This window comes from Oryx dammah, unplaced genomic scaffold (assembly GCF_014754425.2).
Source record: "Oryx dammah isolate SB20612 unplaced genomic scaffold, SCBI_Odam_1.1 HiC_scaffold_28, whole genome shotgun sequence".
In the NCBI taxonomy this organism is placed as follows: Eukaryota; Metazoa; Chordata; class Mammalia; order Artiodactyla; family Bovidae; genus Oryx; species Oryx dammah.
Window position 1 is genome coordinate 14222783 of NW_024070212.1, and position 20866 is coordinate 14243648.

The 20866-nt window shown below is 47.2% G+C and overlaps 1 protein-coding gene across 5 annotated transcripts in view; it reads left to right on the forward strand.

The window, feature by feature from the left end:
• Positions 1-20866, forward strand: part of ARHGEF2 (Rho/Rac guanine nucleotide exchange factor 2) — a 48867-nt gene that overhangs the window by 6481 nt on the left and 21520 nt on the right. Inside the window, exons 2-7 of one of the 5 annotated variants that reach the window (XM_040230301.1) lie at positions 1169-1467; positions 2841-2958; positions 9406-9444; positions 10951-11068; positions 11698-11737; positions 12894-12987. In XM_040230301.1, coding sequence (XP_040086235.1) covers positions 1190-1467; positions 2841-2958; positions 9406-9444; positions 10951-11068; positions 11698-11737; positions 12894-12987 — 687 coding nt within the window. In that variant the 5' untranslated portion in view covers positions 1169-1189. Of the gene's footprint in view, positions 1-1168; positions 1468-2840; positions 2959-9405; positions 9445-10950; positions 11069-11697; positions 11738-12893; positions 12988-16491; positions 16591-18022; positions 18263-18435; positions 18590-19667; positions 19995-20866 lie in introns of those variants that run through there. The other 4 variants (XM_040230306.1, XM_040230303.1, XM_040230304.1 and 1 more) reach the window with 4 other exon arrangements.

Here is a 20866-nt window from a genome sequence, read left to right on the forward strand (position 1 = left end):
GTGCGGTGGTAGGGGTGGTGTGTGTGTGTGTGTTGGGGGTGGGGAATAAAATAACCTGCGGAAGGCTTGACGCTTTCACAGGAAGCCTGGGAGGAGGGCGAGTTCTGGCTCATTGCTTCCTGGTCCTCCTGGGTCCTCCCAGCATCTCAGTTGCTTCTCTCTTGGGAGAAGAGGAGCCTGGGAAACTCATTCTAGCAGAAGTTATGCAGAGAAGGGGTCTGGGAGGGAGTGCAGGGGTAAATGCAGTTGATGTGAGCTGCCTTCCCGCCCCTTTGCCACCTGATACTCTGGTATTTGGTACTTGTTTCTGGAGCGGGGCTTATCATTTTCAACTTTAAGAGCTCCTGAGGGTTCTTAACTCTGAGACACACTGAGGCAAGCCCTGACAGCCTCCAGGAGTGTTGGGTTATGAGAACAATGCCTACTGGGAGAGAGAGTGAAGGAATTTCAACATGGCTAATTTTGGGGCCCTTTGCTCTGCTCCGTGGGGAAAGGTCAGAATAGCTGTCTTACTACCCAAATGACGGAAGTCTTAGAAGGAAGAAGTCATAATACTGTCTCACTCACGCACCTTTTCTCCCTGCTGTTTTATTTGCCTAGACTCCTCCCTCTCCAACGTGGCCAAATCCTAACCACTCCACCCTTCCAGGCCCATCTCAGAGGCTATTTACTTCCTTCTGTTTCCCTTTTCCGAGTCCTCCAACTGGTTATATGTACTCAGCACAAAGCTTTCTTTTTTGAAACTTTTCTTGTGACATTTTTTGGAAACATTTCTTGTGCTTTTGTCTGCATGTACACAGGCACACATGCACGCACTCACTCACCAGAATGAATTCCTTGAGGGTAAGAACAATATCTATTTCTCTTTGCTTGGCATGGTTTCCTGTCAGATAGGTGCTCATCAGATGGAATGATAACGAGTGAATGAGGGTGTCATTATGTACTGGACAGAACACTAGACTGGGGGTCAGAAAACCCACGTTCCTGGTTTGACTCCTCAGCTAATTCGTTGTGTAATCTTGAGCCAACCATCCTCCAGTTCTGTGCCTTGGGGAAGGGAGGAGTGGGTGACCAGATGCTCTAGGCCTGGCTGACTGTGACACTTTCCTAGTTCCAAGGTTCCAGAGTTCTAGAACTCTGCTCAGCGTTCTCTGTCTTCTTGATTCAGACTGGCCTGTGTGCGCCTCCCATGAACAGAGAAGTCCCAGAGGTGTTCCTCGCAGGTGGAGACCTGCTGCCCCGAGGCCACACTCGCCGCTGTCTCTCTGCGGTGGAGTCCAGAGCGCAGCTGGAGGAAGAGGAGGACGAGGAGGAGAATGAGAAGGAGAGGAAAAAAAAGGAGGGCGAAGCCTTCCATGCTGTACCCCTCCGAAGGTTGGGCGCTTTTCGTGCCCACGGCCACAACTACGACCCCTTCAAAAGGCATAGCTGGGGGCCGGGCAGGGAGCTCCAGGATCCACTGAACAGGTAAAACACTAGAGACCTCCTGTCTCTCCTCTCAAGTCCTAGACCCAGGAGAAAGTGGGTGGGAAGGAATGACAGGAGTTGAAGAGGCCTGGGCCCCTAGCCTCTTGCCTAGAGAGTCTGAACCCAGAGGCCTGTGGCGGGCCTCTGGGGAGAATGGACCCTGCCTTTCAACACGTAGCTCTCCCTAGTGTCCAAGCTCCTTCCTTCTACTAGTCTCCAGGGGAGTGGGTGAGACTGGAGAAGGGGCGCTGTGGAGGGGAGGTGAGTAGCAGGACACTCGGGTCTTACTGCCTCCTCCTCCCACTTGCGTTTCATAGCACATACAGCAGAGTCAGAGCTGGAAGGGACTCAGGAGTCATATGGCCCAATTTCCTCATTTTACACATGAGGAAACAGGCCCAGACAGCTTCAGAAGTTTTCTTGAGATGTGCTCCCAGGATTAGGGCATGGGACCTAGCCCCCTTTCCCAAATTGCTGCCCGCCTGATGGTGCAGGCAGAGGCAGGCCCATGAGGTTTAGACATCGTAGTCCAGCCCTACGATGGGGGAAGAGCTCCTCTTGCTCAGGGTTCTATATATGCATGACAAACCGGAAGTGAGGGACCCAGCTCTTCCCCTCTCCTGGAAAAACCCTGACCACTTCCCCAAAGACAGAGAGGAAGCCAGAAAGAGAAGGCCCGGGGGTCAGCATGAAGGGTTCAGTGTGAGTGGTGCCTGTGAGGGCCTGCCAGCCTTGGAAGGGCCTGTCTCTCTGCTTTGGCAATGGTCTCCTTGGACAAATTCTCTTAGCCTGGTGAGTAGACCAAACTTCTCGAGCTCCTGGGCAGGGCTGGCTGGGCGTGTGAGGGGAGAGGACCCTTGCCCCTGAACTGGCTTGGGAGGGAACTTGGGTGAGAAGCCTGGTCTTCAGGACTCATGGCACCTTCCTAAGAGCAGCTCATCCAAGGCAGAGGTGCCTTTTGTGATGCCAGCTATATCTCAGGATCTTCCAGGTTCACCTTTCACGATCAGACACTAATTTTGTCCCTTGGGTTGAGAAGGAAGGGCGCCCTGGGCACACCATTTATCTGAGTAGGGGCTAAGGTTCGCGTCAGAACCCCCATCTCCTTCCCCTCCATGCTGACCACCGGCTGTCTTCTGGAGGGCAGTACTGCCCTTTGACCAGCAGGGGTCATCCTTGCCCGCAGCCAGTGCCACAGCTTTGCCCAAGCACAGCCCAAAAGGGAGGCCAGTTTGGCTCTGGCCTGCGCCTATGCCAACAGGAAGGGCTGGGCTGGGGGCAAGCAACAGGGACTGGGCTGAGGCGGTGTTTCTCCCTGGTGCCCGTCACCAGCCACTGGGTACGGAGGGCAGCGGTGGCAATGTGTGTTTCAGGAATAAACTGCAGGCATCGGGATGCACAGGCCCCGAGGAGCCCTCCTTACTGCGGAGCCAAGAGGAACTGGACCCCTTTCTGGACCTGCAGCACCAAGGTGGCCGACCCTCCTGCGTGGTATGGACAAACAAATCCCCATGGAAGCTCCCACCTTCCCCTGCTCTCCTGCCTCTTTGCCTGTCCAGCCACCAGTCTGTGCCTCTTCTGTTCGGCCAGCTGCTTGAGGCTCTCTGTGCCCAGGGATCACTTTGACCTCATCTGACCAAATCTGGATCTGGCGTCTATACCCCTCTGTCTGTTTCCCTGGGTCTGTGTGCTCTGTTTCCTGCTCTTGGTATCCTGCCTCTGCCTCTTTCTCTGAGACCCTCTGTTCCCTGCTTTCCGTGTCTCTGTACTGATGTGGGCATCTCTGCCCCTCTCTCAGTAAAAGGCCCCTGTTCCCCCAGTTATAACTACTTCTTTCTGTGGACCCCACATTTCTCAGATTTGGAGAAGAACTCACTATTTGTAGGATGAAACTAGGCATCTGGTAACCCTGAAACAGAATAGTTCTCTAACAAGATAATTACAGGACTATCAAGTAAGAAAGGATATAGAGATTGCTCAGGCTTCTGGCTTAAGGGGACATCACAGGGAAGATCTCAAACCAGGACCTAGGGACCACTGAGGATACACGGAGGTTTTAGAGACACCTCTGTGTCTGCTAGCTGAGAGTCCCTGAGTATAGTCAGTCCTCAGTATGCACAGGTTCAGCATCCATGGATTCAACCAAGCATGGGTCAAAAATACTTGAAAAAAAAATTCCAGGAAGTTTCAACAAAACTTGAATTTACCTTATGCTGGCAAATATTTACATAGCATTTACATTATGTTTGCAACTAATTTATGTGGTGTTTACATTGCATGAGGTATTATAATTAATCTAGAGCTGATTTAAAGTATATGGGAGGATGCACATAGGTTATATGCAAATATTATGCCATTTTATGTAAAGGACTTGAGCATTCTTGGATTTTGGTATCCATGGGATCCTGGAATCAGTCCCGCATGGATAATGAGGGACAGCGGTACACAGAAATGCCTCAAGCCCAGTGACTTAAGGTTACCTCCTGTCCAGCACATACTGGCCAGTGTACCCACCCGGCCTCACGGTCCAAGTGCCTGTGGTTCAGGCGAGAGGCTGAGAAGAAGGAGCTGTTACAGTCTGTCAGGGAAGCAGCAAACCCCATCTTATCCCAGGTCACACTTTTCTCCATCAGCATTTCTGCATTCCTTCCCTCCAGCCCAGTTCGATGTGGTATCGTAGAAAGAACAGCGTCTGGGACTCACACTAGTTGAACAGTGCATTGCATCTTTCTGAAAATCAGGCTACTAAAACCTGTCTTTTCAAGTTGTGATTGTTAGACTGCAGAAGAAAGTGTTGAAGTGCCCAATACTGCGGCTAATACACAGGAGACAGTGGGTTTTTCTTCCTTTTCTTCCCTCCGGGCCCTTCATACTTATTTCCCACCCCTTCCATCTCTCTCTCTGTCCGGCTGCCCGCTTCCTGGTATTGTGTGTCTCCTTCTTTTCTCCCCTCTCTAGTGTTGTGTGGGTTTTTTTTTTTTTTTCTTCTCTTTTTATGCCTTCCTTCTCCCATTCCTTTCCTCTCCTCATCTAATCTTTAAGTACTTCCCTTAAATTTCTCCTTGTCTATCTGTTTTTTGTTTGTTTATTTGTCTGTTTCTTCCTGTAGCAGCAAGTTGGTGTCAGTCCTCTGCAATGTCCACAGACTAAAAAGTCTGAAATTCATTAAACTAGACTGGGACTTGCAGACTGACAGTCCATGAGCCAAGTCTAGCTCAAATTTTATTTTGCTTGGCCAGCATGGTGTTTACCATTTCTAAAATTCAGATGTCCTTAGATGGGAGCTTTATCCTCCAGTTTGCCCAAGTTGCTAATATTCTGTATTGTATTTTTCCATTGTCTTAAATGTAATATTGAAAAATGAATGCCTAATCAATCAACCACCCATCTCAAGAACAAGAACATTACTAACACATTTATCTTTGCTTATGTCTGCCTCTCTTCTCTTATTCCCTTGCCTCCCCTCCAGAGGTAATCACTGTCTTCAATTTTCTTAATAACTCATTTACTTTTTAAAAGTAGTTTAAAAAATAGTTTTAGCATGAAGTATTACCTAGTAATATATTATTTCTTTTTTGTTTCTAACTTTAAAAACAATGATGTATTCTACAAAATTTTCTATAACTTGCATTTTCACTCAGCATTCTAATTTTTATCCACGTGTTGCAGATATAGTCCGTTATTTTCATTCCAGTCTTCTGCTGCTGGACATTTGTATAATTTCCATTGCTTGCTATCATGAAGAGTGTCATTTTGAACATCCTTTTATCCATCTTCTGGTGCTCATTTGCAAGAATTTCTCTGAGGTATATCTTAGAGTAGGATTATTGGGTCACAGAGTATACAATGTTCATTTTTTTGAGATAATGACAAACTCTTTATTTCTATCAGCAGTATACAAGTGCTCCCATTGATTCACATGCTTTCCATTTGGAATCAACACATTTCTTAATTTTGCCAATCTAGTGGTTATAAAGCTCATTGTGGTTTTAATTTGAATTATCCTTATTACAAATGGGATTGGCCTTTTTTTCTCTTCGCCTTGGTCATTTGTGTTTCCTCTTCTGTGAAGTGCCTTTTCCTATCTTTTGCCCATTTTTCTATTGGATTCTTTGAAGGTTTTTCCTTTACTGTTTTGAATGTGTTCTTTACATATCCTGAAACTAATCCTTTGTTGTTATATGTGTTGCAATGATCTTTTCTCAAAGATTGAGAAAAGTAGTTTGACTTTTTCCTCTATATAATGTCTTTAAAGAAACAGTTTCTTAATTTAAAAAGAACATATTTATTGAAGTATAACATGTATAAAACATGCATTAAAAACTTTTGAGATTTTGATTGGCATTGAATTAAATCTAAAAATTATTTTAGGAAAAGTGGACATCTTTACAATATTGCTTCTTCCTACCCATGAAAACAGTATACTTCTCCATTCAATGTATTTCAACAAAGTTTTATCATATTTTTTCCATACTGTTTATAGATATATATTAGATGTTTTCTTGGGTATATTATACTTTTTTAATCAAGATTTTATGGTAGCTCAGAGGTTAAACTGTCTGCCTGCAATGCGGGAGTCCTGGGTTCGATCCCTGGATAGGGAAGATCCGCTAGAGAAGGAAACGGCAACCCACTCCAGTATTCTTGCCTGGAGAATCCCATGGATGGAGGAGCCTGGTGGGCTACAGTCCATGGAGTCACAAAGAGTCGGACACGACTGAGCGACTTCATTTTCACTTTATTGAAGTACAGTTGATTTACAGTGTTTCAGGTGTATAGCAAAATGATTCAGTTGTACATGTATAGATAGATAGGTATTCTTCTTCAGATCTATTTACATTATAAGTTACTGTCAAGATTTTAATTTTAGCCATCCCGATAGGTGTTTTTGAATTGTCTCATTCTGGTTTTACGTTTCATGTCCCTGTTGAAAAATTTTATTGGACACCTTTTCATATTCTCATTGGCCATCCAAATACATTGTTTTGTGAAATGTCTGTTCTAGTCTTTTGCTCAACTTTTAAAACAGTTTGTCTTTCTCTTATTGATTTGTAAGAGCTCTTTATGTATTCTGGATTTGAGTCCTTTGCCAGATATGTGTATTTTGAATATCTTCTCACAGTCTTTGACTTGCATTTTTATTTTAATACTGTGTTTTAATAAACATGACTTTTTAATTTAGATGAAGTCCAATTTATCAGTTTTTTAATGCTTAGTGCTTTTGGTCATGTTTAAGAAATCTTGCCTACCCCAAGAATATGAAGATTTTTCTCTAATGTTTTCTTCTAGATAGTTTTAGCTTTCATGTTTAGGTCTGTGACTTATCTAGGTTTTGTATATAGATGAAATTTTAAAGTTTTGTGTTTTTTTTCCCCCATAAAAATACACATTTTCTTCATTAAAAAAACTTACTTTCTTACTTGAATTGCTGTGGTATATTTATTGAAAATCAAGTGAGTGTATTTGTGTGAGTCTGTTTCTGGGGTCTATTCTGTGTTGCATTGATCTATTTGTCTATTTTTATGCCAGTATCACATTATCTTAATTTACTGTAGCTTTATTATGAAAGTGAAAGTGTTAGTCAGTCAGTCATATCCAACTCTTTGTGACCCCACACCCACAGACTGTAGCCTGCCAGACCCCTCTGTCCATGAAATTTCCCAAGCAAGAATACTGAAGTGGGTAGCCATTCCTTTCTCCATAGAAGAGAGTTTTTTTCTTACAAGTTTTATTTATTTATCTATTTTTTGGCTAATGTAGCTTTTACTATAAATCTTAAAAATGTAGTGATTTAAGTTCTCCAACTTTCTTACTTTTCTTTAAAATTATCTTGGCTATTCTAGGTCCTTTATATCTCTATATGAATTTTAGAATCAGCTAAAATTCTTGCTGAATTTTTATTGAGATTATATTGAATTTAAAGATTAATTTAAGAAAAACAGACTTCTTTCTAATATTGAATTTTCTTATCCATGAAAAATGATATCTCTATTTAGTTAGGCTTTCTAAACAATATGTCTTTTAACAAAGTATTAGTTTTCTTCATACAGGTCTTGTCAATCTTTATTAGATTTATTTCTATGTGCCTTATAGATTTTGTTGCTATTATAAATGCTTTCTTATATAAAGAAATTGTGTTAATTACATTTTATAATTATTTTTGGTTCCTAGAAATGTGGTTGAATTAATTATAGTTATTCATCTTGTTAAACTCTCTTTTTTTCAGTTATAACAATTTGTGCATTTTCTTTTTGGCTTTTCTAAGTAGACAATCATGTCATCTTTAAATGAACTTTGTTTTCTTCTTTTCCAATGATTTCTTTCTTTCATTTCTTTTTCTTGTCCTGCTGTGCTTGGCTAGGGGTCTATTGCAATGCTAAACAGTAATGGGGATAATGGCTATCCTTGTCTTGTTTCTGATTTTAGAGGGAGTACATTTCATGTTTTACCATTAAAATTGATTTTTGGCTGTAAGGTTTTAAAAAATACTCTATCAAGTTAAGGGGCTTCCCTGGTAGCTCAGCTGGTGAAGAATCTGCCCACAACGCGGGAGACATGAGTTTGATCCCTGGATTGGAAAGATCCCCTGGAGAAAGGAACGGCCACCCACTCCAGTATTCTGGCCTGTAGAATTCCATGGACTGTATAGTCTATGGAGTTGCAAAAGAGTCAGACACAACTGAGCTGAGCAACTTTCACTTCACTTCCTCAAGGAAGATTCCTTCTATTGGTAACTGCCAGGCCTTTGGTTTTACAATGAGTGAATGTTGGATTTTATCCTATGATTTTTTTTTTTTTTTTTTTGCTTTTACTGAGTTGGTAATGTTTTTTTCTCCTTTAATATTGTCATTGAGGTAAATCACATTTAAAGATTTTCATCATCTTAAACCACCTTCATATTTTTAGGATAATTCCAACTCTTTCATGATGAATTATCTTTCTTATGCACTGCTGGAATTCATTTGTGGCATCAATTATCTATTGCTGCATAATAGATCAACCCCAAACTTAATGACTTAAAACAACCACCTTTTTTCCCCCCTCAGAGTGCTATGGATGGTTAATTTGGACTGAGCTTAGCTGGGTATTGAGCTTCCCTGGTAGCTCAGAGGTTAAAGCGCCTGCCTGCAATGCAGGAGACCAGGGTTCAATCCCTGGGTTGGGAAGATTCCTCTGGAGAAGGAAACGGCAACCCACCCCAGTATTCTTGCCTGGAGAATCCCATGGACAGGAGCCTGGTGGGCTACAGCCCACAGGGTCACAAAGAGTCGGACACGACTCAGCGACTTCACTTTCACTTTCACTTTAGCTGGGTATTCCTCTGCTAGTTCTACCTGGCCTCACTTATGTGGCCACAGTTATCTGGTGGCTGAAAAGGACTGATGGTCAGGGATGGTGATATTCATGGCTGTGGGTGTTGTTAGGTTGCCTGTTGTGATACTTTGGTTCTCATCCATATGGCTTCTCCATCACATGGAAATATCATTCTAAGTGGGCAAGAGAGGACGCTTTAAGTTTCTTGAGGTATAGTCTCAAAAATCACATCATGCTACTTCTGTCACATTCTATTCATCTTCCTAAGTCACGGGCCTGCCCAGATACAAAGAGTGAAGAAATAGATTCCTTCTTAATGGCAGGAGCTGTAAATAGTTTGTGGCTATTAAGGCTATTTAAAATCTATTACAGTTTGCTAGTATTTTGTTTGGAATTTTTGCACTTTGCATAAGAGAGATTGGCCCATAATTTTCCTTTCTCATATTGTCTATGTGTAGCTTAAGAATCAAGGAAAGGGTTTGAAAGTTTTTGTTTTCTATTCTTTGGAAGAGTTTGGATCAGTGATCTATTGCTTGAAAGATCTGTTCCTTGACTATAAAACTGTTTTGGCCTTGTGTGTTTTGTTTATGGAAAGATTAACTACTGATTCCATTTCTTTAATAGGACCATTCAGACTTTCTATTTCTTCTAGATTCAGTTTTGGTAAGTCATATATATATATATTTTTAAAAATAATTTATCTATTTTGTTTCCATTTTCAAAATTACTGGCATTAAGTTATAGAGAGCATTATCTTTCCAGTCACCTTTTGCTCTTTCTATAGTTAGATCCACTTTTTCATTCTGCTTTTATTTGCACATCACTTTTATCAAAGTTTCGTCTATTTTATTGGCCTGTCTCTTGGCATTATTGATTCTATTTTCTGCTGTGACTACTTCATTGATTTCTGCTTTTATCTTTATGATACCCTTTTTTCTATTTTTTGGGGGTTTGTTTTGTTGTTCTTTTATCTAACCTTTTAAGTTGGCATAGCTCATTAATTTTCAATTAAAAAATTTTCAATATAAGCATTTTAAAGTTATAAATTATCCTTGAGATACATTTTGACCATCTCCTACAAGTTTTGTTGAGTAGTATTTTCATTATTGTTGTTATAAAATATCTTTAAATTTCCATAATGATTTCTTCTTTGATCACCAAGTCTATTTGGAAGGGTATTTTTAAATTTCTAAATATATGGATATTTTTTAAAAATTTGAAATATACATACAGAAAAGTATATAAAACATATCTGTACAATGTAATGAATAATTAGGAAGCAAACACTCACGTAACTACTCTAGGTTAAAAAAAATAGAGTACCACCAAACCCAGAACCCCCCTGGGTCCCTCCCCACTCACAGCCCTCTCCTGATGGAGAGGACTACTTTCTTGACTTTCAAGGTCAGTTTTCCTGATAGATTTACCACATTTATGTGTATCTCTAAACAATATCAATTAGTTTTACCTGATTTAAATTTTATATGAATGCAACCATTATGTATATAAATTTTTTGTGTCTTCATTCTTTCACTCGGCATTCTTTGTGAGGTTCATCTGTATTGTTGGGTGAACTATAGTCTGTTTATTTTTATTGTTGTAGATATAAATATACCATAGATTCGTTATTCGGTCTGTTGTGAAAAGGGACTTCTGGATTGTTTCCTATGATCTCTCTGATAGAGATTATCTGAAGTATGTTAAATTTTACCTTATGGACTGATCTATAGCCAGTTTTTGTAATGTTCGAAGTAGGGCTGAGGAAAAAAAAGGGTTCGAAAGATTGGGTGTGTAGTTTATGAATATTTCTATTCCCTATTGTTTTAAAACCAGACTGCCCCTTTTTTTGTTTGTTTGTTTGTTTCTTTTGTTTTTTTCCACTATCTGCCTGACCTCTGTAGATTGAGTTTGTCACTTTGGAAACCATTCAGGGTAAATCTTTTCTAGGATATTTTCTATATTAAGACAGCCTCGATTTGAGTTGCAACAGAGTGATGGCTGCTAAATAGCAGGAATAACTTCCTAACTATTTCAAGTGGAATGTTCCAGATATGGGTAATAGGGAGGGGTAGAAGGCCTGAAGGGCCTTTTGCTGTGGGAAAGTGAAGAGCCTGGGGGGAAGATGGTTGAAGCTTGGTCTTTGCATGAAGATTCTTAACTTAATTCTAGGATCAGGGTTCCTGTCACCCACCAGCTGGCCCTTTGGACCACTCAGCCACTGGTATGCTTTCCAAGTCTGTATCCATGAGTGGCATCAATTGCTTCTTGGGCTGCTCAGACCCAGCTGGTGAGTAAAAGTGGGGAGCAAAGCAGTGGTGGCCCCTTCTGCCAGTCTCACCCCAGTCCTCAGAGCCAGCTATAAGTTTTGGGTCCAGAGGTCATGCGTTGTGTTCAACCTTGGAAACTCCAAAATGCCTTTATGCAAATGAGAGATCTGAATTCAAGGCTTTGGTACTCTGAAATGCCTTTATGCAAATGAGAGATCTGAATTCAAGACTTTGGTACTCTCCTTCCAAAGAAGGAGAACACAGGACAGAAAGAGGCTCTCCAGGTTCCTCCTTCATCAGAGAGGGGGACAGTTACCTTCAACATGCCTTGTCATCAAGATGAGGCTTTGGGAGCTCAGAGTGAATCCTCTGTCCTTTCCATTCACCGGAAACAGAACTGTGACATTGGCCCCCAGCCTTTCTCCACACAACCCCTCAGGGCTCTGTTACCCAGGCTTCTAAGTTCTTCAGCTCAGCTCTTCTCAGACGCCGCCCTCCTTCCCTGCTCCCCAGTGCCCGCCCTCAGGAATGGCGTCAGAGGCACCTGCAGCTTGGGAACCTGATCCAGGTGGAGGGGGTGGGGGAGGCAGCTCTGAGCGCCTTTGTCTGGCTTTAGCTGGACACCTCACGTCTCCTTTTGTGTTGGCAGGGAATTTGTCCCAGTCTTCTGCCGCTGACCTCAGCCAAAGGTAAGTTTGAGGGATTCAGAGCCTCTCAAAGGCCTGGATGCGGGGGAGGAAATGGGACTGGGCCAGGAATTTTGTAGCCTCAAGGGTCTCTGCAACATTGCACCCCTTAACGTTTTTTGATCAAAGACCTCCAAATATCCTTCTCCTTGAACTGCAAAGAGTTCCCCTTCTTCTTATTGGGCAGGGAAGGCAAAGAAGGTTCCCGGTAGCTCCATGGGATGAGGAAGAAATTAGGGAAAGAAAAGGAGCGTCTAGACCCCCAGGGTGTCTGTTGAGTAAGAGCGTGGAGGTTGATGGCTGTTGTCAAGGTCAGAAGGTTGGCTGCTGTACAATCTTAGGGAGAGACTGTGATCAAGGACCAATGGGGCGTGGCCCTAAGAAGAGGTGAGCGTGGGCAGCTGAGCCCCTAGGCGAGAGGGCAGGGGCTGAAGGCATGTAGTTCAAGGATGGAGGTGGAGGCTGGGAGCCTTCAGTGTCTGTGTAAATAAGCATGCCAAATCAGCACCTGTTTGTTTGGCTCCTGCAGCCAAAGCCTGATTAGAGTGGGTCAGCCCTCTGAGACAGTGTGGGTGTGTGAGCTGGGAATGGGCCCTTTAAGATATCAAGCTCTGATTTGTGGTCCTGAAAATCTCTAGCTGACACATCCTCCTGGCTCTGGGTTTGGGATTAGCTCATGGGATGGGGCTGATGAAATCCCAGGAAATTCAGTCCTTATTGGCGGTAGGCCCAGAGGCCCTTTCCACACAGCAGAGAGGGTCGTACACAGGGCTCTTGTTCTGTGGGGGAAAAACGTCCTCTTGGAGAGCCCACCACACCCCATATCACTTCCGTTGGGAAGCAGTATGAAAGAGATTGGTCCTGGATTAGGGAGGAGGGGGGAGTCTGTATTTATCGGGGAGAAGCCTGGAGTTTCCCTCATATACAGAGGGGCCTGGGAAACTGTAGTGACTGTAGCCAGAAAATCCCAGGAGGTAGGGGGTGGGAGCCTCTTCTTTTTAAGTCCTCCTTCCCTTGTCTCCATCCTTCTCAGTCTTCCCCCTGTATCTCCATTTTCTCTCCCCTGGTTATGGCACCTTTGTCCACCATATCTCTGGGAGTATCTTGTTCTTTTCCAGCTCTAGCTCCATCTCTTCACCTGTTCTTTTTCTCTCTGCAGCTGTAGCCAACTGGAAGGGAGCTCAGGTACCTGGGCAGGCTCCTCCCTGCGACGGACACTCAGCTTGATCTTGGGCATGACCGGAAAGGCCAAGGTAGGCGTCAGGGGAGCGGGAAGCTGGGGACCCCCTGCCCTCCCCAGTTCCCTTCCTCTCCACCTCACCATCTTCCCCCCTCCCCAGCTTGCCCCAGTAGGCAGAGACACAGGGCAATGGTTCAAGTTTTAAGGGAACACATTATGTCTCTCAGGCTCCCTCCCTATGTCCCAGTAAATCTCCTTTCCTCTGCTTTCCCCATGCCTCTAGCTTAGCAGCCAGCTGTAGACAGCTGGAAGAAGAGAAGGGCCAGGAACCTCAGAAGCTAAGGAGTGCCCTAGCCCTCCCTCTCTTTAGGCCCCACATAGCTAAGAGGTGGGCAGCAGAAATCTTAGCCATTGGACATAATGATGATAATAATTACAGCAACACTTTTTACTTCTTCAGAGAGTATTAGGGTTTGCAAAGTGCTTTTACACTCATAATTTTATGGGCGGATATAGCAGCTGAAGGACTTGAAATTAGACCATAGGCAGAGTGGAAGCCAGGAGTGTATGATTATGGAAGCGCACACACAGCGCACACGTAGGGCTGTGTGCAATTCTGACCCCAGAAAGATGAAGGCACATTGCTCTCTTCCTTATTACCAACCCTCAGGCTCTGGTGAAACTGGGAGCTCTGCCTACTGCTTGAATTCATTTCTACTTTCTTCATTTACTGGCAGAATGAGCCATCCCCCTTTTCCTCTCCTGGCTTACCCAAGTATGCATGTGTTTTCCCACTGGGGTAGCTTCTGAACATTGAGAGAAACCCCAGATGAGACATCATCAGGTTTACCTGGAAATACCACAGGTTTCTACCCAGTAAGGTTCTCATCTGCCCACAGTGCCTGGGCCCTCTTCTCTGTCAGTCTTTTAGCCAGGATTCTCCTTCCTCTGGGTAGGCCAAGGCAGAAATGAAACCAGGTTCTTAGCACCTTCTCACCGCAGGCTATAGTGAGAAGCTGAAGCATGAGATCAGGCAGTCTGAGACCAGAGCAAGCTGGGCACACTGAGGCTCCTTCTCGCCTCTTGGTGGGGAGCAGAGCTCTCTAGGGAACAAAGAGTGAGACCTTGGGTCTGGGGCCCCTCACCCCACAGGCTCTCAGTGCAGGGCAGGAGAGTCTGATGCCAGAATCACCCTCTTTTCCTGCAATGTGAATGAGAGGGGAAGCCGATGCTGCAGGGGCCATCTGGATCCCAATTGGTTTGCATTTGCCCACCCTTGGCCTGGCAGTTTGGTGAGGGGATGAAGGGGAAAGTGGGCAGAGATGAGCCCAGAGCAGCAGCAGGAAGGACTAGCATCATCAGGACATTGTCCCCGCCGCCTTTCCTCACTAGGGCTCTGGTCCTGTCCACTTGTTTCCCTCTTTGTCATCTCTTGGTTCATCTTGCTCCCACCCCCATGAGTGTGTGTTCTTGAGTCACTAAATCTCTTCCTTTCCCCTCCTCCTAGCTCAGGATGGGGGCCATAAGCAGGTAAACACCAGAGGTGTGGCTGGAGAGAAGCTCAGTCAAGCATTGAAAGAAGGAAGTAGCTTATTTCTTCTTACTTGACGAGCGATGTAGAGTTGACAACACTTTTACAGAGCTCATCTCATCTCATTTTTTTTTTTAAATTCATTTTTGACTGCGCTGAGTCCTCACTGCTACATGTGGGCTTTTTCTAGTTGCGAAGAGCAGGGGCGACTCTCTAGTTGTGGTACGCGGGCTTCGCATTGCGGCGCCTTCTCTTGCGGAGCACAGGCTCTAGGCACACAGGCTCAGTAGTTGCAGCACACAGGCTCAGTAGTTGCAGCACACAGGCTCAGTAGTCGTGACTTGCTGGCTCTAGGGTGTGCGGGCTTCAGTAGTTGTGCCACAGGGGCATGGGCTTAGTTGCTCAGAGGCATATGGGATATTCCTGGACCAGGGATGGAACCCGTGTCCCCTACACTGGCAGGCGGATTCTTATCCACTGCTCCACCAGGGAAGTCCATCTAATTCTTATAACACTCTGGCAAAGATAAGTATTTTACTTTCCATTTTATGGCAAGATAACTTAGAGGCTAAGCCACTTGCCCAAGACCCCACAGTTAGTAAGAGGTGTTGCTGTATTATGAACCTAGAGCTTTGACTATATACTGTTGCCTCTGCCTCTGTCAGAAAACCTACGGAACAGTTTATTTCCTCTATACTTCTCCCACCATTTCTTCTTTTTTAAATATTTATGTACTTGGCTGTGCTAGGTCTTAGTTGCGGCATGCAGGATCTTCTAACTGTGGCATTCGAACTGTCGGATCTAGTTCCCCAACCAGGGATTGAACCCGGGCCCCCTGCACTGGGAGCAAGGAGTCTTAGCCACTGGACCACCAGGGAAGTCCCCTTCTTCCACCATTTCTGATGGATTAATCATTCCTTCCACAACACACAAGGTCCAAAGTAATAATAAGAAAAACAAACCTCTTGGCCACCACGGGACTTGGGCCCAGGTATCCCTGTGGCTTCCTCTGCTCATCTACTTGACAAGACCCTGACAACCAGGTTCTTCTCTGGGATGGCCTCCCTTCCCCTGAAATGTGGGGGAGTTGTCTGTCAAGTTAGGGAATCCCAGGTGGCCCTAGTGGTAAAGAACCTGCCTGCCAGTGCAGGAGACATAAGAGACACAAGAGACATGGGTTCGATCCCTGGGTTGGAAAGATCCCCTGGAGAAGGAAATGGCAACCCACTCCAGTATTCTTGCCTGGGTACTCCCAAGGACAGAAGAGCCTGTCAGGCTACAATTGATGAGGTCACAAAGAGTCGGACACCACTGAGCACGCAGGCACGTCTCTGTCAAATTAAATAAGCTAAAGAAGGGGTGGTTACTTTTAGATTCTGGCAGAAATTAATATTGGCTTTTGTTTTTGTGTATCTAAAAAAATAATTTCAGAAAATCTGGGAGGCATCACTGGATAGAAGGAACAGGACTGGGATGAAAATGGTTTGGAAGAAAGGTCAGGGCATACCAAAGCAAAAGGAAAAGGGTTCACTATTCCAGAGGATACAGAAAGTGGAAATTAAGTCAAGCTGCAGGCCTAGCCCATTAAAAGCACAGGTGTTCTTAAAGGTAGACTGATTTCCTTTACCCACTCCCTAAGTCCCCTTCTTACTATTCACCTCTTAACAGGAAGAAGAGGAAGGGTAAGAGGGAAGGTAACAAAGAGCAAATGGTGTCAATGTATGGCAAAACCAATATAGAATTGTAAAGTAAAATAAAAAATAAATAAATTTTTAAAAAAAAAGAGCAAATGGGTGGAAAGTTTATTGAAGATTAGGGTGAGAAGCAGAAGAGGGTTATGAGATTAGGTGCTCTTCTTTCATATAGAGACCTTCTAAATTGAGTTTAGGGACTGAGATCCCTCACAGAACTCTGGGATTCAGTCCTGGGTTTACTGCATATCCAGACTGGAGTTTGGCCCTTTAAGATTCCATCCTTAGCTTGCAACACCCTCCTACCCCAGGCCTGGGAGAAAAGCCGAGGTCTCAGCCTACCCCTTGTCTCTGGGCCCCTAGTGGGCGGAGCCTTGTGGCTAGGATTCTGGCTTCTGGCTGTCTGTTTTTAAATTTAGTACATTCCTCAGCCCTGGCCGCCCACTGGGGGGAGGTAAGTCTCGGGTAATGGGTATAGGAGCTTCAAGACCGCTGCTTTTGGGGGAGTTCCTAGGGCCTTCCTGTAGGTCTCCCCTGCAGGTGCAGCCCTGGAGAAGTCAGCCTCCCTGATGGCCCTGGGAAGTCCTTTCTGCTTTCTAGTTTCCATTCAGCCTAGAACTGGGCATGGTTGTTTGCTCTCCTTTTTTTCTGGTCTTTGCTATATAAGGATCCTAAACAGGGGAATGGGTGAAGAAAGAGGTGAAGGAGTTGCTAGGCAGGAGGGGAAGTCAGAGGAGCAGCAAGGGGGTGAGGAGCCCAAGGAGCTCAGCCAGTGGTGAGGCAGTGGAGCCCAAAATAGTGGCAGAGGCTAAAATTGGCACCTACAAGAGTGCTGAGCTGGACTTAAAACCTGCAGCCAGGCCCTGCTGCTGAAGCCCTGCAGGGAGCCGCTGGGTCTGGGTTGGGCCTCCTCTCCTCCCTTCATTCCTCCACACCTTTGAGGACCAGAGTCAGGCAGGACCCTACAAACTTAAGATGCTCTGTTCCAGGACTCTGTGCTTTTGGTTGCTCCAGAGACAGGAGGCTCTGAGAGGTAGAAATGAAGGGCAATGTGAATGATTATAATTCTAGGGGAGGAGGCGTTTCCCCCAAAAGGTGGAGGTTGCCTCAGGCTGGGGCAGAGTTTCCAGAAAGCGTGTCCCACTCCACCGTTCCTCCTCGTGGTGCCACTGGCCTTTCTCCAGTGGGGCAGGTTGGCTGCTGGGCTTTCTGGTTCTGGTCTAACTTGCAACAGACAGAACTGGGGTTAGACACAAGGAAGGACTTCCTCAGCGTCTTGGCCCCAGCCATCAGTGAAGGCAGAAGCAGGAGGGAAGGGGGTGGCCAGAGTGCCGGCCTGGAAGGCCCCAGAGAGGCTGGGGGCTTGGGGAAGGACTCTCTCCTCTCGGACTCTTCGTCCAGGCCCTGTAAAGAACTAAAACCCAGCCTTTAGTTCCCCTTTGATTTCTCCGCCCTCTCCCCACCCCTGCCCCGATCATAAAAGGGGGGTCGGTCGGCTCTGGCCTGCTTTGATGGGCCCCCGAAGGCCAGGAAGGAACTGATCCGGGTTCCCTGGAGAGCTGGGAACGGCTGGAATCCTCCGGCCCGCGGGTCTTTCTAGACTGATGGACTGCTTTGGGGGAGGGGAAGGGGAAGATGAACGTGGGGTGAGGGCTACGGGGCGGGACAGGGAGGGTTTTAGGAAAACTGCAGCCGAGGCGGCTGGGCTTAGAGACACCCCCTCCTACCCCCCCACCCCCCCACACACACACTTGCACACACCGGCGCTGGACTGCCAGTCCACGGCCCCCTGTACTCGTGCGAGCTGCCCCTCCACTGACCGAGGCGTCCGGTCCGGCGCGCGGCACCCCGCCCTCCCTCCGCCCCGCCTCCCCCTTTCCTGAGCTCGGGCAGGGGTGGAGACTCGGGTTTGAGGAACTGGCGCTGGGTGCCGGGCGAGGGGAGTCAGACTTCCTGTCCCCCAGACTGACGCGTGCGGGGCAGACCCCTCCCCTGCCCTCCCCCCACAATAGCCGGACGCCTGGGTCCGCGCCGCATCCTCCTGGGCGCCCCTCCATTGGATTATGTCTCGGATCGAATCCCTCACACGGGCGCGGATCGACCGGAGCAAAGAGCTGGCCAGCAAGGTGGGCTCTGAAACCCCTGTCCCTCCCGCCCGCGGTCCTTGGGGTGCCCTTCGATCCCCGGTACCCGTGCGCGGCGCTCCCGGGTCTCCCCGCCTGCTTTCTGGGCGCCAAAATCGGGCGGAGCGATGGCCGGGAAAGCGGCGGGACGCGGTGGGTGGGGACTGTGAGTGAGTGGGGAGGGGGCTCGGGGAGCCGTCGACGCGACCCGCGCCTCCGGCTCTGAGCTGATTCTCCGCTGGGATCCCGGGAGAGAGCGGACCTGGGGTTGGGCTGCTTCCGATCCGGCGGGACTCGGTGTTTTGGGCCGCGTGAAAGAAAGTTGCTCCGGTAAGGGACGGAGCGGGAACAGGGAGGTGTGTGTGTCCCGGGGGTGGGCGCGGTGAAGGCTCTCGGGGACCCCCTCTCCCAGGGTCCCACCAGGTTGCTCTCTGTGTACCCCTCGCCCCCCTGCAGTCGCTGGCTCGGTCGTTCCCTCTTTGTCCCCGCCATCCGGCCTAGGGGTGGGAGGGGGTGGTTTCCCAGCTTCCTCCCACCACCAACACCACCCGCATCACCACCCGTGCAAGACAAAAGTCAGCTCCTCCTCTCCTCGCAGATGGACTTTCCAGCTGTGATTCAGTTCTCCCCGCTGGTGGGCGGGTGACTGGGGTCAGGACAGCTTAGGGACAGCTTACTTCCCCACAAGCCATCGCCCTCAGGTGAAGGGAGCAGAGGTCTTTGTGTAGCTAGGATCCTTTCTTCCATCCTTAGGAAGGTTCCTGGGCACCCCAGTTCCTGAAGCATCAGGGTCCCCCATCCCTTTTTGCCCCACCAGCTTCCTGAAATAACCTGGAACCTTTAGGCTGACCCACTTGGCACTGTGCCCTCCTCCCTTCTCCCCACCTCTGCTCTCATCTCTTCATCTTGGGACTGTTCTGTCATTTCTAGAGTCTGGATATATAATTAGCCTAGTCCCCCAACCCTATCTGGAGCTCTTGGCCGCTCCTTTCCAAGTATCCTTTTTTTCTGCCTTGGTACCCAGGCCCACTGCCAAAGACTGTGACCTCTCCACACCTCAGCCCCCAGGAAATGATGAAGCTGACTTGTCTGTGAATAAGTGAGAGCTGGGAGGAAGGTGGTGCATGCAGACAGCACCTCCCAGCTGCCTGAGGCAGCCACACTATACCCATTATTGGAAAGGCCAAGACCCAGTCCATAGCTGGTTTAATCTCTGGCCACTTTCCAATCCCAGTGTTCTGCTCTGGCAGGCAGCCTATGCTGATCACCATCACTGTCTTCAGGCATGGGGGCGGCACTCCTTCGGAGCCCTCAAAGATGAGGGAACCCTTTCCCCCCCACTTCCCTCCTAGCTCCTAGCCTGGCCACCTATCTAGAGACCAAGCTGGGAGAGATCCTGTCCTGGAACTTTTCTTTAGAGGGGCTGGGGTAAGATTCTGCTAACAGGAAAGCAACTGGGGGTTTGGGTAGGGCCTAAGACAAACAGAAGTCCAGAGGAGTGACTGCTGAAGTGCGGTGAAACAGCGGGGTGGCAGGCAGGCTCTTCCCAGCCCTGCGCCAGGCCAGGCCCCAGCTATGAAAGTCTGTTTATTTTTCAACCGTTTGAGCTGAGACTCTGGAGTAGAGCCAAGGGGGGAGGAGAGGTTTTTTGAAACCACGGAAATTTGGTTCCACCCTAAAAAGGAAAGCCCTGGGGGCACCGGTGAGGGGCTATAGAGCTGAGGGTTCTGGGAAGGTAGATACGGGGGTCCCTTTTCTGTTATTGGGGGGAGCTGGGGAGCCAGATAACTGGGTCCTGATGCCTTGTGGGGGGTTGCGTTTGTTTGTTTTGTTTTTGGTCATTGGGAGGACTGGGAATCTAGAAGCTTGACTTTTTCCATCCTGGGGTCCTGGGGCTGATCTTGGTTTGGGGGTGTTGGGAAGCTGATTGGGGGTGGGGATGTGGGGGGCTGAGTGGGTAGGTCTGAGAGGGCACAGAGGCCACTGGAGGAGGGTGCTTGTCAGTTTGGGCTGGTCGGAAGGGGAGGGCCACCTCCGGAAAACTGTGGTTACAGAAGAGGGGAGTTGGTTCTTAGCCAACAAACCCTGGATCCCCTCTTCCCCCTCCCCCAAGCACACCAGCTGTCTCCTTTCTTTTTATACTGCGGTGGGAAGGAGAGGGGGCCTGCTGGAAATGAGATAATTTGAGGAAGATGGTCTCCCCTGCTGCCTATTTGGGGGGATGCTTCACAGCCGGTCCTGACAGCCCCCGCCCCCCACCATTCCTTGCCTTCCTCCTTGGGACTTCCTTGAAGAAGAAGGAATTTAAGTGGAACCTGTCCCTTTCTCCTTCCCACTCTCCTGAGTCTATGCAGCTCCCGCACGGCTACCTATGACTCCTTTCTCTTTTCACTCCATTTCTATTCTTCCAGGCTGTCTTCAGTCCTCCACCCCCTCGCTCTCTGCGCTCTACTTCTTACCTCCATAGGCCCCAAACCCCAGAGGTCCCTTTTCTGTCTTTCCTCCTCTGTTCCCACCTTCCTCCTCCCCCAAACCTTAACTGTCTCCTCTCTCAGAACAAAGAGTCCTTTCCTCCCTAGAAGGAAGCAGGGACCAGAGGATCAGGGA